The sequence below is a fragment of the Haemaphysalis longicornis genome, unplaced genomic scaffold (genome assembly GCF_048455015.1).
Source record: "Haemaphysalis longicornis isolate Haplotype H1 unplaced genomic scaffold, Haemaphysalis longicornis Haplotype H1 scaffold_2, whole genome shotgun sequence".
Taxonomy (NCBI): Eukaryota; Metazoa; Arthropoda; class Arachnida; order Ixodida; family Ixodidae; genus Haemaphysalis; species Haemaphysalis longicornis.
Genome location: NW_027526295.1, coordinates 138119308 through 138133745, shown reverse-complemented (window position 1 = coordinate 138133745; position 14438 = coordinate 138119308). Strand labels below are relative to the sequence as shown.

The 14438-nt window shown below is 47.1% G+C and overlaps 1 protein-coding gene across 5 annotated transcripts in view; it reads right to left on the bottom strand.

Moving 5' to 3' along the window:
- Positions 1-231: 231 nt before the first annotated feature.
- The window catches only part of LOC144169263 (guanine nucleotide exchange factor DBS-like), a 349981-nt gene continuing 335774 nt past the window's right edge, over positions 232-14438 (bottom strand). For all 5 annotated transcript variants that reach the window (XM_077698325.1, XM_077698326.1, XM_077698328.1 and 2 more), the window contains 2 exons: positions 5735-5963; positions 232-4436 (listed from right to left, as the gene is read on the bottom strand). In XM_077698325.1, coding sequence (XP_077554451.1) covers positions 4348-4436; positions 5735-5963 — 318 coding nt within the window. In that variant the 3' untranslated portion in view covers positions 232-4347. The remainder of the gene's footprint in view (positions 4437-5734; positions 5964-14438) is intronic.

Here is a 14438-nt window from a genome sequence, read left to right as displayed (position 1 = left end):
CCCCAACGCAGATGACGCCTACGAGTATTACAGTTGCAAGCGCAAGTACTAACGACTACGGCTGAGTGCGTGGTGTAGTGCTGTTAGCTGCAGATGCTCTGACATACAATTGTGCAAATTTGGGTGTACCCCTGAGTTCATTATTTCAGCCGCCTTGGAATGTTCAGGGCATGATAGCGAATGATACCAGACCTAGCACGCTACAGGGGGAAAATAACACAGACCGACTCCTTGGAACCAAGTTTACTTTAATGGCATGAGACATTGAAAAAATGCACAAGCCATTCAATGTTTTGCATTGAACAGAAATACACGTATCTTGCAGTGCAGCGTTCATATACACACACCTCTTTTAATTATTCTTTGGCAAACACAGAGCAGCGCGACTTTCAATTTTACATAAGTACAGGTCTATTTACAGTACATATTGTTTTCTCACAATATCAGTAATTACAGCGGCACACACTGTGCAACGTGCACAGGCAAGGCAGGATCAGCGTGCAATAAGCAGTAAGCGCTTCCACTCTGCGATGTGCACGTGCGCAAATGGGTGTTCCAGGCTTACATGTTGACAATACACACACAGTCTAGAAGCTGGCTTCTGACCTAAATGAAATGAAACATGTGGCAGGGGCACGAGCTCTTTGACAATGCGCATCTCGTTAACCCATTAGTTCAAAAGCCATGTTGCTTGAGGAACCCTTACTTCAAACCAAGTTTTGGACCAGTTGGTGTGTGAATTAGCAGTGTTCGCTAAGCACTAAACAAAAGCTTGACCTAAACCCTCGAGTACTATGATAAGCTAGCAAGTTGGCCTGTTTGAATACAATCTTTTAACAGACACAGAGGGTGAACGTTTCACTGGCAGAGGTACTAAATTCATTTTAGCTTGTGACTCATCTGCAGAGGTGCAAAAAATTCTTCTTTTTAGCTTGTGACTCAGCCTTTTGCAAAGCAATGGCAGACGTTCTATTATATATTAGAGCTGCCAAATGTGAAATTTGCTTTGCTGTTTTTTGTAAACTCCCTTACTAAGCTAAAAAAAATTTTAAATTTACAAGCCAACTTCCTGATTATAAGTTTTCAAATAAAGTCCAAATAAATTTTGACAAAGAGGAGGTAAGAAGAAGCATCGGAATATGAAGTCCAAAGAATTCCTCAGTAGTAAATACGGTATTAGGTATATATATTCTTTGCCGGTTTGCTTGGTGTGCGCCATGCTTTCTCACAATTGTACAGGACAGAGCAACTTCTTAATGCAGTTCCCCATCATGTTGGGCGCACCACAAAAGCCAAGAGAATTGTAGTCAGCAAAGTAGTACAGCTTTGTGTGCACATTTTCCTTCTGCCACAGTTATCCAAAATAGAAGTCATCATTTGTAATAGTACAATTACACGTATATTTTTTCTAAGTGTTCTTTTTTAACATTAGTGTACTGACTAGATCTGTAGAACTTAGTACATTGAACTCTGGTAGAGGGTGAAAAGAAAACCCATTGAGAATGTATGCACCAGAGCAACTTTACTTTTAATGTGCTCATGTGTTTAACTACAGTGTTAAGCCTTATCAGCACTTGTAAGTTCATTCTTCTTGCTACACGACGCTTTTTCCAAGTCTCCATGCCAGGCCATGCTTGCTCTTTTATTATCGACAAAGGTAGTCCTATATAGATGGGTTATTCTGTTTAATGCAAGTTAGTTGTAGCGAGGCCAGCATCGTTCAAACCAGCGGCCAAGTGACATGTCCACTTGGTTACAACGTCGCAACATGTGAAATAAAAATTTAAAAGCTAGCGATCAATGCTCTTACATTACAACTAATGAATCTACATCGCACACATTCAACACACTGATCGCTTATTAGCTTTGAGAAAAAACAATATCCCTGGTACCTTTAAGCGGCAACTTTCTCCACGTGACTCACAAAATGAAGCAGCAGCAAGCATTAATAATGCTCATTAACTGCTGCGTCTTTTGAGGATCAGAAATCTTGCCTTCCAACAAGCACATTTTCCCAGTCATTGTCAAGCAATCGACACCACCAAATCGCTGCAGTCGATTTCTGGAAACGACAAATTTCTGCACGTGACTCGCAAAACGAAGCAGCAGCAAGATTAAAAATGCTCATGAACTGCTGCGACTTTTCAGGATCAGAAATCTTGCCTTCCAACAAGCACATTTTCCCAGTCATGGTCAAACAAGCGACACCACCAAATCCCTCCAGTCGATTTCTATAAGACGTGTGGCAATTAAAGAAAAAACTTGGCCTGCTGACAGCAATTCCTCCAGTGCGCGCCCTTTGTGAAAGAAACGTGGTAAGGCTTCGGCAATGGCGCAGTGTCACCCCAAGTTTACACAAAAACCAACTGCACGTCCTTCGAAAAAGTACAAAAAGCGTTCCAAGCTCCCTGCTGTTTCATTCAACATTGCTGGGCGTGGTGTCGATGTACTTTTAAGCAATGAAATCGCGAAAAACACCGCCCATGGCACCACGGCCCCCGCCATTCAGCTTGTCAGTCTAAGTTGAAGGCACACATTCCTGTAGCACAGCGCATATAATTGAATTGAACTTTTGCGCATTTGCAATCTCCAAAGACTGCCTCAATACGCGGCTGCAAGAGCAGTTGAGCGACCGAACGCAACATTGGACCGACTAAGCGTCTCGCAGTCCAAGAAGGAAAGAATGGTCGAGGTTCAGAGCGGCACAGCCCTTTCACCTGAGGAAGCTATAGATTTCAGCATAGTGACATATTCGTTGCCCTTAGTTACAGAGTACTTTGAACTCATTTGCAAAGCTCTGCAATGCAATAACTCTTTGGTAGACGGCATCTGCTTATTACAGCTCATTCTACTGTAATTATCGGCTTCAAGACGACAAAAAGCTGTCACACAAGGCAGGCTAGTGACCCCGCGAAACTTGTGCAACGTCAGGCTGGCCAGTATGTACATTTCACGCACGCGACAAACGAATCAGGTAAAAACACCGGGCCATTCCTATAAGAACTGCACGGTGAGGCTTGTGCTAAATCAACAGCATGCGTTTCGTGTAACAAAAGTACGAAAAAGTACGGAAAACTATCAAATCTGGAGCATGTGACGGCATTGGGTGAACGTGGCCGAGCGTTGCTGCACCAGTGAGCAAGACAGGCGCGTGTGGCAAAAGCTCGGCGTATGCGGATACATCGAACGCTGATCTATGCACTTAGCACGACAGTTTGAAGTGTTTGGTATTTCACGCACATGACGGGACCTCACAGTTACGAATTCACGGAAACTCCGTCTACAAGCACGAGCAAAGACCTAATCCACAAAATTAAAACGGCAAAAGTTTCTACGACGTGTGGTTATGTACACTGAGTGACAAAAAGTCTGTCCATGTAATTTGGTCAGTACAATGCAATCTGCCTGTATTAAATACACAAAGCAGCTGTATTTCTCAAGCATTGAAGACATTCAAAGCTTTATAAATGAGAAATTCCTTATGCCAATGTTTGCAGCCATTGCCACAGAAGCATGATTAGCAAATAGGAACTGATGAGCACCATTTATGAGATTTCACATTCCAATGCTTTCACTACTAAGTCGTCACAAATGCACACGTTTTGCAATATTCTGTGAAAGGACCATTTGGTGCTGCTATGCAATTATGTCTGCAAAAATGCAAATTTCTAGTTCCCAGCAGGCCGCACCCAAACAATTTTCGGATATTCGTGTTTCTTGCCTTGAGTTTTTTTAGCCAGAATTCTCCAAAAGACAAACCCCAAATTTACGCCTTGCGAAATGAAGAAAACTCATTGGGCTGCTGAAACATTGAAGCACTGCTGAAACACACGCGTGCTTCATGTGCTCGTTATGCGGAACATTCGACAAGACGTCACAAATATGCACATGAAACACACAAGTGCGACATAGCAAAACACATCCACTATACGTAGACATACTATGGGTATACTTTGGTATTTTCAACTCATTTCGGGCCTGACATTTGACCTGAAACCACCAAATAAAGCTGCCATGCCTATCTTCTTTACACGTTTTAATGCAACACGTTTGAAGAGCCTTTTGCTGAAATAGAGGTGTAAGTTTCTAGTAACTTTGACAAGAACGCTGGATTTTGCAACATGTTACACGAAGCGATATGAATGACTCAACTGAGTTTCTTTGGAATGCATTGTGAAGACCAACACCAACTGACTGGGTCCGTGTCACGTTTGGAGAAGTTTTAAGGAAGAAAGTTTCACTACCTGCCTTGGCTTGCACTATCTCTTCCTCCTCCTTTCTCACTGTACATTATTTACAGTGTGTGTTGTTTGTATGCGTGCGTAAGTAGTTCGGGACAGGACAGCTTCACATGCCGCCATCCAGACTAGTGTTGCTAAGGTTGCTGGCCATGCTGATTCTGCTGATCGCATGGTGCAGGCCCCCTGTGCCAGAGTCTGAAACGAGATGAAAAACACGCGTGTTTTTACAGATGCAAGCACGCAAAATAAATGCGCCAAAAGAAACAAATAAAACGTGAGGATAAAAACACCAGCCTGAACTCAAAAAGCCAGCAGTCTCAGATATTGCGTATTTCAGACGCCGAAGGTATACCTTTGGCGCTTGGTATACTTTTGGTGAAGGTACACCTTCACTCTGGCACACCTCATAGGCCTATGAGGTGTGCCTAAATAAAAGGCCCCAGATTAATTTTGACTACATGGGGATCTTTACGGGTGCCAAAATCTCGACACACGATCAGAAAAGCGGCTGCCGCAGCCAGAGATTGAACCCGCCTTCTTGGGCTCAGCAGTACGACGTCTTAGCCATTGAGCCACCATGGCGAGGAAGCTAGGAATTTCATTTGGTGGTAATGATGTCGCTTTTGTAAAGGGCTGACTCAATGGTTTTGTAAGTGTGGTGTTTCGATGTCATGAGGTAGTTTTTTTTTTCATTTGCAACAGTTTGTAAACTAGCCGAAACAGCATTACTTGGGAGCCGCAAACCAAAGTAGCCATTCCGCTTCTGGTTTGCAATTGTGCTTGCAAATTCCATGCACATACGTTATTCAAATTCGAGGTTAAAGGAGTCAGCAAGGAGGAGCAACCACTTGATGGGCTATTTTAAATTCAATTTGCAAAAGACAACTCCCAAAATATCATGACAGTAAACAGACACTAACACCACTGCAAATGTATTATGAATCTATTTAGATTCAATTAATGGCTGGAGACAACCCAGGTTCACATAGTGGACCAAAAGTTTAATAACCTGCTACCAAAATGAATGGGCAAGAAGACCTGCCTACCCAGCCGGCTGCTCATCAACACACATTGCCGAAATGCACACATTTAGATGCTGAACAAAAGTTGCGTCTTTCTGAATTGCGAGCAGCCCATTCAAGATGGATACAGGAAGAAACGCACCTCCAAGTGCGATTGTAATTCATACATAGCAGTGGCCACAAACTTGTGCTTATTGATGACCTACCTGCTGAGTACCCCGAGAGAGGCGCACCTAAGCACGACAGTTACTGAGAGATAGCAATGACCAGGAACTTGAGCTTATCGGTAAGCTGCCTGAATCCAGACAGACAGGGCGGTAGATAGTCCACACAGGCGTCCCTCTGAAACACAGCTGCCCGATTCCAATGAGTTTGCATACTCCTCCCTACGCATACTGCCAATCTACAATGGGGTGCTAAGCTGTCGTTCCAGATGAAACGTATGATGGCCGTCTCCAGCCTATGCCTCACCCTGACTGCTCACAGAGGGCGAAGAGCGGGCGGTGTGGTGCGGCCGAAGAGCCGGCCCGAGGTAGGCGGCCGGCACCCAGCCCTCACGGCCGCCACCCCCCAGGCAGCGCACGTACCACCAGCCGGCGCAGCCTACCCGCAGAACTTGCACAGGCTGGCCCTCGACCAGAGAGGCCTCCCCCACGTCCACGGCCTCGTAGTCCCCCAGGGCCACGTAGCTTCCACCAACCTGCGCGAAAAAGTCCCAGGGCACCCAAGTACTCTTTATGGGCTGTAAGCGCGATAGCCACAATGCATGCATGCCGTTGAAAGCCGGAGATGACTTGCTTCCGCCTCACGTTCTTGAAGGGCTCTGTAATCATGCGGCTTTGGATGCTTTGCTCTGCGATCAGCATTAATGCTTTCAAATGGTTTCAATATCCCTCTTACGCGTTGTGCCGCTTTTCCTTCCAGCCACCGTATAACGAGAAAGTTGAAAATGGTGTTGACTTTCGCTGGTTGTCTGTTCGCTAATTTGGCTCCGTTCTTGTTCTCCCTTCACCTGCAGTGCACTGGCGTGGACGGCGACCTCTCGCCACTGCCAAGATTAACCATGTGCTATGGAATGCCTCGCGCTGTAGAATGCTTCCCAAGCAGCCATCGCAGACTCCAACGTCATCTTTTTTGCTTAATGAAGCATTTAATGGTTTTGCATTGGAAGGGCGTCTGCAAGTTGGGCCTTCAGTTGCTGCTCACCCGAAGCGTGGTGGAAACTTGGCTACTGCCGAAAGTGACAAACCTTGTTTGGGGCATGCTTGAGCCTGACTCCAAGCATAACAACCAGGCGTGGCCGCATCGAATGATTGTTTGATGAGAAAATTTAGAGCATAAATTTCGGCGAGTTGTGAAACATTTCTATTTTCTTGACAAGCATAAAAGCATATTCTCTGGACAAGGACCAGGAGGATTCGACTACGAGGAGGAAACACAGCACAACTCCCTGGAATCACTTGCATGCAGAAAATCTTGATTGTTTTGCGAATGATTGTTTGATGAGAAAATTTAGAGCATAAATTTCGGCGAGTTGTGAAACATTTCTATTTTCTTGACAAGCATAAAAGCATATTCTCTGGACAAGGACCAGGAGGATTTGACTACGAGGAGGAAACACAGCACAACTCCCTGGAATCACTTGCATGCAGAAAATCTTGATTGTTTTGATTGATTGTGGCGTTTAACGCGCTGACGCAACGCAGGCAATGAGGCGCGCCGTAGTGGAGGGCTCCGGATTAATTTTGACCACCTTGGGATCTTCAATGTGCGCCGAAATCTCATACACACGGGCGTTTTTGCTTTTCGCCTCCATCAGAAAAGCGGCCGCCGCGGGCGGGAATCTAACCCGCGACCTCGTGCTCAGCGGCGCAACGCCTTAGCCACTGAGCCGCCACGGCGGGTATGCAGAAAATCCTGAGCAACCGGTTAATGTTCTGGTCAAATTAAAGTTTTCACATCTTGTGTTGGCCTGCGTATGTCAGGGGCTCAGGACGTTGTTAAAATGTACTCTAAATTAGCAACCAACCGGGGACAACAATCAGAAAGGCTGAAAAAACAAATTCAAACAAGGAGGTTTTAAGAGCTGAAGCCCCACCTGGACCATGAGGCCAACTGTACTGTATAGACACCTGGGGATTTTTAACATGCATCAAAATCTTGACACATGGGCGTTTTCATTTTTAGCATCCATCTGAAGAATAACTTCACAGCTGGGATAAAACCCACGTCCTTGTGCTGAGCATTGCAATGCCTTGGCCGCTGAGCCACAGCGGTAGCTAAAAGAAAAAGTGGTTCTGTGAAGCAGTGCAAAGGCTTCCTTATCTAGAGGGTGGTAATTGGGCCTGCTTGCACACATCCACATGATTAGTGTTGCTTAATCAACAGATCATCTTTCACTCCTGGGGCTCACCCTCCTTTACCCCTGAGCTGAATTGTGGTGATTCTGACATAGCTACGTGTGTCTTCCGGGTATTTTAACACTGCACTGTAAACGCAAACCAGCCGGAAATGGAGTTTTAATCAAGTAATGTGCCCTGAAAAGTACCTAGGCCTATAGCAAAAAATGTACTCCCTAGGCATGATCTAAAAAAGTGGACGAACCTCCATGGTAGTACCGTTCCCCATCCATGTAGCAAAAAAGAGGATTTAAAACGACTTAACACCATTTGTGAGATGCCGTTCGGTTCCTTGTAAACTACCACGTCCACAATAAACTCCCCATCAGAGGTAATCATCTCAAGCGGGCGGTCGCCATGTTAGTATTGTGTTGTTTCCGTGTATCAGCACTTCAACCGTGGCCTAATGCTAATTAGAACGAGTAAGCAGGACGCGATGGTCGCATGCAGCTACAAAACCGATACCGTACGTATACCCGTATAGATGCTTCAACCAGCGCGATCACAGGCAGACAGCGCGGCCGTGTTGTTTCAATCTGTTTATTTTGGCGATAGCTGTTGTCAAACTCTGCTGCTAACGAAGAGACAGTTGTCGCCGTTGCAAACAATTGCAATGTTCATCTGCTCCGCTTGCTCGCGCATACATAGACGATTTAAATTCTCGTGCCAGCGCGCCAACGCACCCGACTGCAGCGACTCAACTTGCCCTGGCGGCACGACTGGCTGCCCTGATGTAAACAACCTCTGTGTTATCAACGCAGCGCGGCCGGTGACTCGGTGCGGCCGGAGCTTCAAGCCTCGCCTTGGGCCGCCGTTTTTTCTTATTTGTGAGGGACTACCTAGTAGTGCCAAGATTTTCATGTGCCCCTGTCACACGAGGAACGGCCGCAAACAGCATTTGGATACGGCGACAGCTGTGGACAGCTCGCTGGTAAGTGGTCTGTCATAAGTCGATGCGTTTGTCAAACGTTTGGATAGGGCTAACAGCGAAGTACCCGGGTACCCGTACCGCTAACAGCACGTACACGCACGGGCAAAGAAAAAAGCGCACACTCGTATTATTTTACTTGTTTGTGGGTTTTGGGGTATGCATTCGCATTCTTTTGTAGGCCGGTTTGTAATCGGGCATTCGAGATAAAATCGTTTGTCGCGCGCGGCGTCGTTTCAAAGCCACGTGACGGTTACTTCGTGCTGGCGAAAATAAGCGCAGTCAGACGCAAGCGGGAAGGAAGGTAGAGACATCGGGAAAGAGGGCGCTAATATATAAAAGAAAGCGTAATGCAAGACGAGAAATGGAACGCAACCCGCCTGCGTTTCTCCGAACTTTAGGACAAAGCCGCACACGGGTACGTTGTCACAAACTCGAGCGTACGACGTCTAAAAGTACCGTATATTTTTTTTCATTTTTCAACGTGACCTGAGCCACTTATCTTCTCATTGCCGCGCATGCAGACCTGATTGTGTCCCTGTGTTTGAGCGCACAGCCATCCTTTTCCGACATAAGAACCAGCAAACGCGAGAAATTGTAGAAGCCAGCCACATCAGAAAAGCTGGTTCCGAATGTATCAGTCATCCCTCTATCGCCCTGCTTAATCGAGAAGTCGCATATTTAGACGCACATTGAGCGCTATTTCGGTGCCTCTTCTGGGAATGCGTGTTGAAGGTGGGAGGGGGTCTTAATCCATGTATGATGCGGTTATCTTTGCTGATTTTCGCCTTCCGTGCGCCTCAAAGTTCGTTTTGTGGTTTTGTTGTTAGGTTTTTTAGTATTTTCGGCTGAGTGCGCCGAGAACTGTGACGCATTGGGGGCGCGGCAATTGGGCGCTTGGTCATTTAGAGCTTTGAATTGTGCAATAATAAACTAGTTGCGAGGCTGCGCTTGTGCCGTCTTTATGTGTTCTTGTCCTTGTTAATTTGCGCGCAGTTTGTTTTTCGAGATGCATCATTACCAACTCGCCCAACTCTCAACCCTTTTACAGATCCTATACTCCGTAAAAATGAGTTGCCTGTCCTTTTAGGTACGGCAAAATCTCGCGCAGCGCATCATTCTGCCAGGGGGCCATATCCTAATGTCAATGCACACACTATGAAAGCAGCTTGCACTTAATGCGTCACATTGTCTGGTGATAAGCATTTTAGCTTCGCCCCTCTCATCATCATTCACTTCGTGGAGATGGCGGGATTTTCTTTCGTAGCTTGTTGTCACTGCAGTAATTAATAGCAGAATCAGTCCTACAAATCACAGAAACGGTTCGTTTCACGTTGAAAATACTCACAGTAACACACCTTGCACCACACGGAGGAACAATCGGTGGCAGTGATGAGGCATAAGGGTAACTTGTTGTTAAAGGGTCATTGAGGGCAACCAGCAAGTTGGTTTCAAACGGAAGTCGGACCTCCACATAGCCATTTCAGCATTGATTTAGTGCCAAGATTCCTTAAGTGCTGAGAAATCGCTGTTCAAATGCTCATCAAACGTGACGAAAACACGACTGCAGTCGCTGTTTGCATCAGGATAAACCAGAAGCAAGTGAAGCAGCGTTGATTAATAGCAGTATACAAGCAACTGAATACAACATTAACACGTACCAAGCAGTTTGGTCAGTTTCGGTCAAATCGCTCATGCTTCCCCAAACTACCCTGTCATTTGCCGTTCGAGATCAGTAAGCAAAATGTTTCTCCATTGGACCCGTGATCAGTATTTACGCTTCACTGAAGAAAAACATTGGCCTATTGAGGCCCCGCAATTGTTGGCGTCGAACGATTTTCTCGTGCGTAGCTCGCATGCTCCCTTGGAAAGCGGTACTGCCACCCCAAGTATGGACGAGTAGCACCATCCAGCGGCAGCCAAGAAAGAAGTTGCGCGCGTCAGGCCATTTTAGCCCTTCCGGTGAAACCGTGTTTTTGCTAGTTTCAACCTTATTTTTAAAAAAAGCCAGGTGTAAGAGGGGTATAATAGTGTTCTCCGTGAGCTAATCTATCAGCCTGGAGAGACTTGCATTTTAACATTTTAATTTCACTGTCATTTAAAGTTGTGCTCGAGTATATTGTGCGGAAGTAGTATCTTTTTTATTGCTGCAAAAGCCACGATGGTTAATGTACTGGCACTTGGTTTTATGAAGCCTTTGCATTCATAATTTAAGTACTGAAATTCGCAGGGAACCTGGCCTAACAATTTTATTACTGTACCGAATTATTAAGTTCACTTAATCATAGTGTGTTTTGAATTTTGCATGTGGGGCATTTTTTTTCTTTTTTGCTTTTTCAGGCAGATGTTCCTTTGACTCCCTGCCTGTATTCCGGAAGTTAGCCTGCGCATCGATGGCCAGAGTGTCTTGACTGCATCACCTTTTTTACGGGGGAGGACTGTGTAGTCTGTTTGCATCGTTCTGGGTTTTCAACATTCAATATCCCAAGAAGGCGCTCTAACGTTTGTGGAACATGCCTTTTTGGACCTTGCCAGCACCAAACCACGTGTGAAGGATATAGAACTGATTAACTTTTATCGCATCAATATTCCTCACTAATATTTTATTTGTTTTCAATCCTGTAATCATTGGATAGTAGTCTAAAAGAATTGCGTATTATGTTACTGACTTTTTCTTTTTTCTTTTCTTACTGAACAGGGGATATTTGATGGGCCCTTCTGTATGCTGATAATACAGCTATCTTTTAGTGAAGCAATAATATTAACGAACTAATTTAACTTGAAACAATTATCTAAATAATGTTGGCAACAGGTCCTAAATGAATCAACTAAAAATTATCCCAAAAACACAAATTACATGGCTTTTTCTTCTCACTCTAAAGAAGCTGTCGCGATACCACCCATTCTGTTCTATATCATTGCAATTAACCCCTCAGACTCGGTCACTTTTCTTGGCGCATTTGTGTCTTTATCAAAACGCACTGGTATTTTCCGCAGCATATTTCTCGTTCTCTATATTACTCATTTATCCATAGCCATCTCATTGCTGTCTGTCTCCTACATCATTTATCTCTTGTGCCTTTACCATCTACAAAATGCTCGTTACCTTTCAATATCAAATCGTTGCACAGCTCTCGCTCATTCCACCACCAATTTAAAAATGTTTTTGTTGTTGTAAACCACTGAAACCATTTTTTTTTTTCACTTTGTGTACTGAGTACCGATGCGTACTGATAAGTACTCACGCGTTCTCAATCCTCTAGTATTATATTGCCGCGAACCATACATTGGGTTTGTTTATTTGTGTTTTGCTTTTACCGCCCGGCTGCGCCGGTCTGTGTTATCTCTGCGCCAAGGGAAGCGCGTGTTCCATTCTTTCTTTCTGTGCCGCATGTGTTATCTGTTGTGATAGGGAGAGCATTCCGATCTAACGTGAACAGCCCAGAATAATCTTCTTGGATCTACTATGTTCTCGATGCGAATCGACGTTTCGAGAACCACGCGCGCCAAAGATAAAAAGCCTGCAGTGCGGACGCCGGGCATTCGATTCGACGACACTCGCCTGTGCAAGTCACTTTGTTGACCGCTGCTTCGCCGCCTCTGTATTCTTTTGAGTTGTTAGGGGAGCACAAGTTCGCTCCAATAAACGTGTTTCTCATTCAACACAACTGCATCGTCCTTGCCTTCGTGACATCTGGTGGAGGTGCGGGGTACGCACCCTTCATGCCCACTACAACCTCGAAAAGCCGCCAAGCCAGTCCAACAAGAGCCAGCCCCCGCCTGCAAGATTTACCGCCCGAGTTCGGTTTGATGCCAGAAGGGCCCAAGAAAAGGAACGCTGCAACCAACACCATGGTGCAAGAAACAACGTCGCCAATCGTCCTGCAGCAGCCCCGGGAACCGCCATCGTTCCGAGGAGCCCCCGCAGAAGACCCAGAAGAATGGTTGGAGAAACTGGAGCGCGTCCGGAAATTCAACAGGTGGGACGACGCAGAAACGTTCCGGCACGTTTTCTTTTACTTGGAAGATTCGGCTCGCACTTGGTTCGAGAACCACGAGAGCTCCTTGACAAACTGGGCTCAGTTCAAAAGCGAGTTTACTAAGACCTTCACTACCGTCGTGCGGAAAGAAAGAGCCGCCCTTTTGTTGGAAACGCGCACGCAACACCCCAACGAAGGTGTCGTGATCTTCGTTGAGGAGATGAAGCAGCTATTTCGCCACGCGGACCCCGAAATGACGGAAGAAAAGAAGTTGCGCTTCTTAATGCGCGGAGTGAAGGAGGAACTGTTTGCTGGACTTGTCCGAAATCCGCCCAAAGCCGTCGCCGAATTCGTGACCGAAGCCAGCACCATTGAGAAAGCCCTCGAAATGCGTGCTAAGCAGTATGACCGCAACTTTGTTGGCGCGGCCAATGCGTACGACTTTGGCAGCACGCGGATCCCGGCCGACAGCCTACGCGAGACTATCCGCGCAATAGTGAGAGAGGAGCTGCGGAAACTTCTCCCAACGCCGCCGCAGCCCCAAGTCGCTTCCCTCACCGACGTGATTAGAGAAGAAGTGCAACAAGCGTTGGGAACTTCTACGCCATCCGAGGTACCCCGCGAGCCACAAGCTATGACATACTCCGCGGCTGTTCGTCGACCCCGCCCTGCTCCAACACGCCGTCAAGAGGCCCCGCCGTACCGCCGCCCACTGTCACCCGCCCGACCCCCGGTAGCCCGAAACCAGACGCCGAGGAAGACGGACGTATGGCGAACTCCCGATAACCGTCCTCTGTGCTACCACTGCGGAGAGGCCGACCACATTTACCGTCGCTGCCCATACAAAAGACTCGGACTGAGTGGTTTCTCCGTCGACGCACCTCGCCCTCTCCCTGGCCAACGACAACGTGAGATCGACGAGTATCTATCTGAAACCAGCCGTGGCCCAGCGCGTTTCAACCGTTCGCCGTCGCCCTACTCCTACCAATCGCCGAACCGCCGTAGCAACGCTGACTTCGCCCGTGGAAGGTCCCCCAGCCCACGCGGGGGAAACTAAAGGCGGCAACTTCTGGAGGTGAAGTTGCTCTACGGCGAAAAACTAGAAACCCTCCAACGACGCAAGGACGCGCTGAAGACAGTGATTCACGACATGCCCTCATCCCGACGACCCGACCTAACCCTGACGAGACTCCCGAACACGACGACAGCTACACGGCGCGACGCGTACCCGACCTGACCGAGACGTCCGTTGAGAAGACGACGACAACGACGATGCACAGTGCCCGACCATCAACACGTACAAGCAGAGATACGACGCCCCGACGAACCCGGAACTCGAGGACGACTGCATCTGACGTCAAGGTGTCCATCGACGGCTTTGACGTACTCGCCCTCATAGACACGGGAGCTGACTGTTCGGTAATGAGCGGACCATTTGCGTCTAAGCTGAAGAAAGTTATGACCAGATGGGACGGTCCGCACATACGCAAAGCAGGAGGCCACCTCGTGACGCCAAGTGGAACGTGCACATCGCGCGTCACCATAGACGGCACAACGTACCCTGCGGCGTTCGTCGTTCTGCCTAACTGCTCCCGCGACGTGATTATCGGAATGGACTTTTTGACGGACAACGGTGCAATAATTGATCTGCAGACCAAGTCGATAACATTTTCCTCCAATCACTCCACGACGCCGCAGCCGAACCCGCCGCAGCCGAACCGTGCTGCTGTCAGGATCGCCGACGATCACATCACCCTGCCACTCCGCGCAAGCTTGATGATCGCCGTCTACTGTGAGGATGCTGCTTCTGACATCGACGCTATCGTAGAGAGTGATCGAAGGTTGCTTCTCGACCGCGGTGTCTCCGT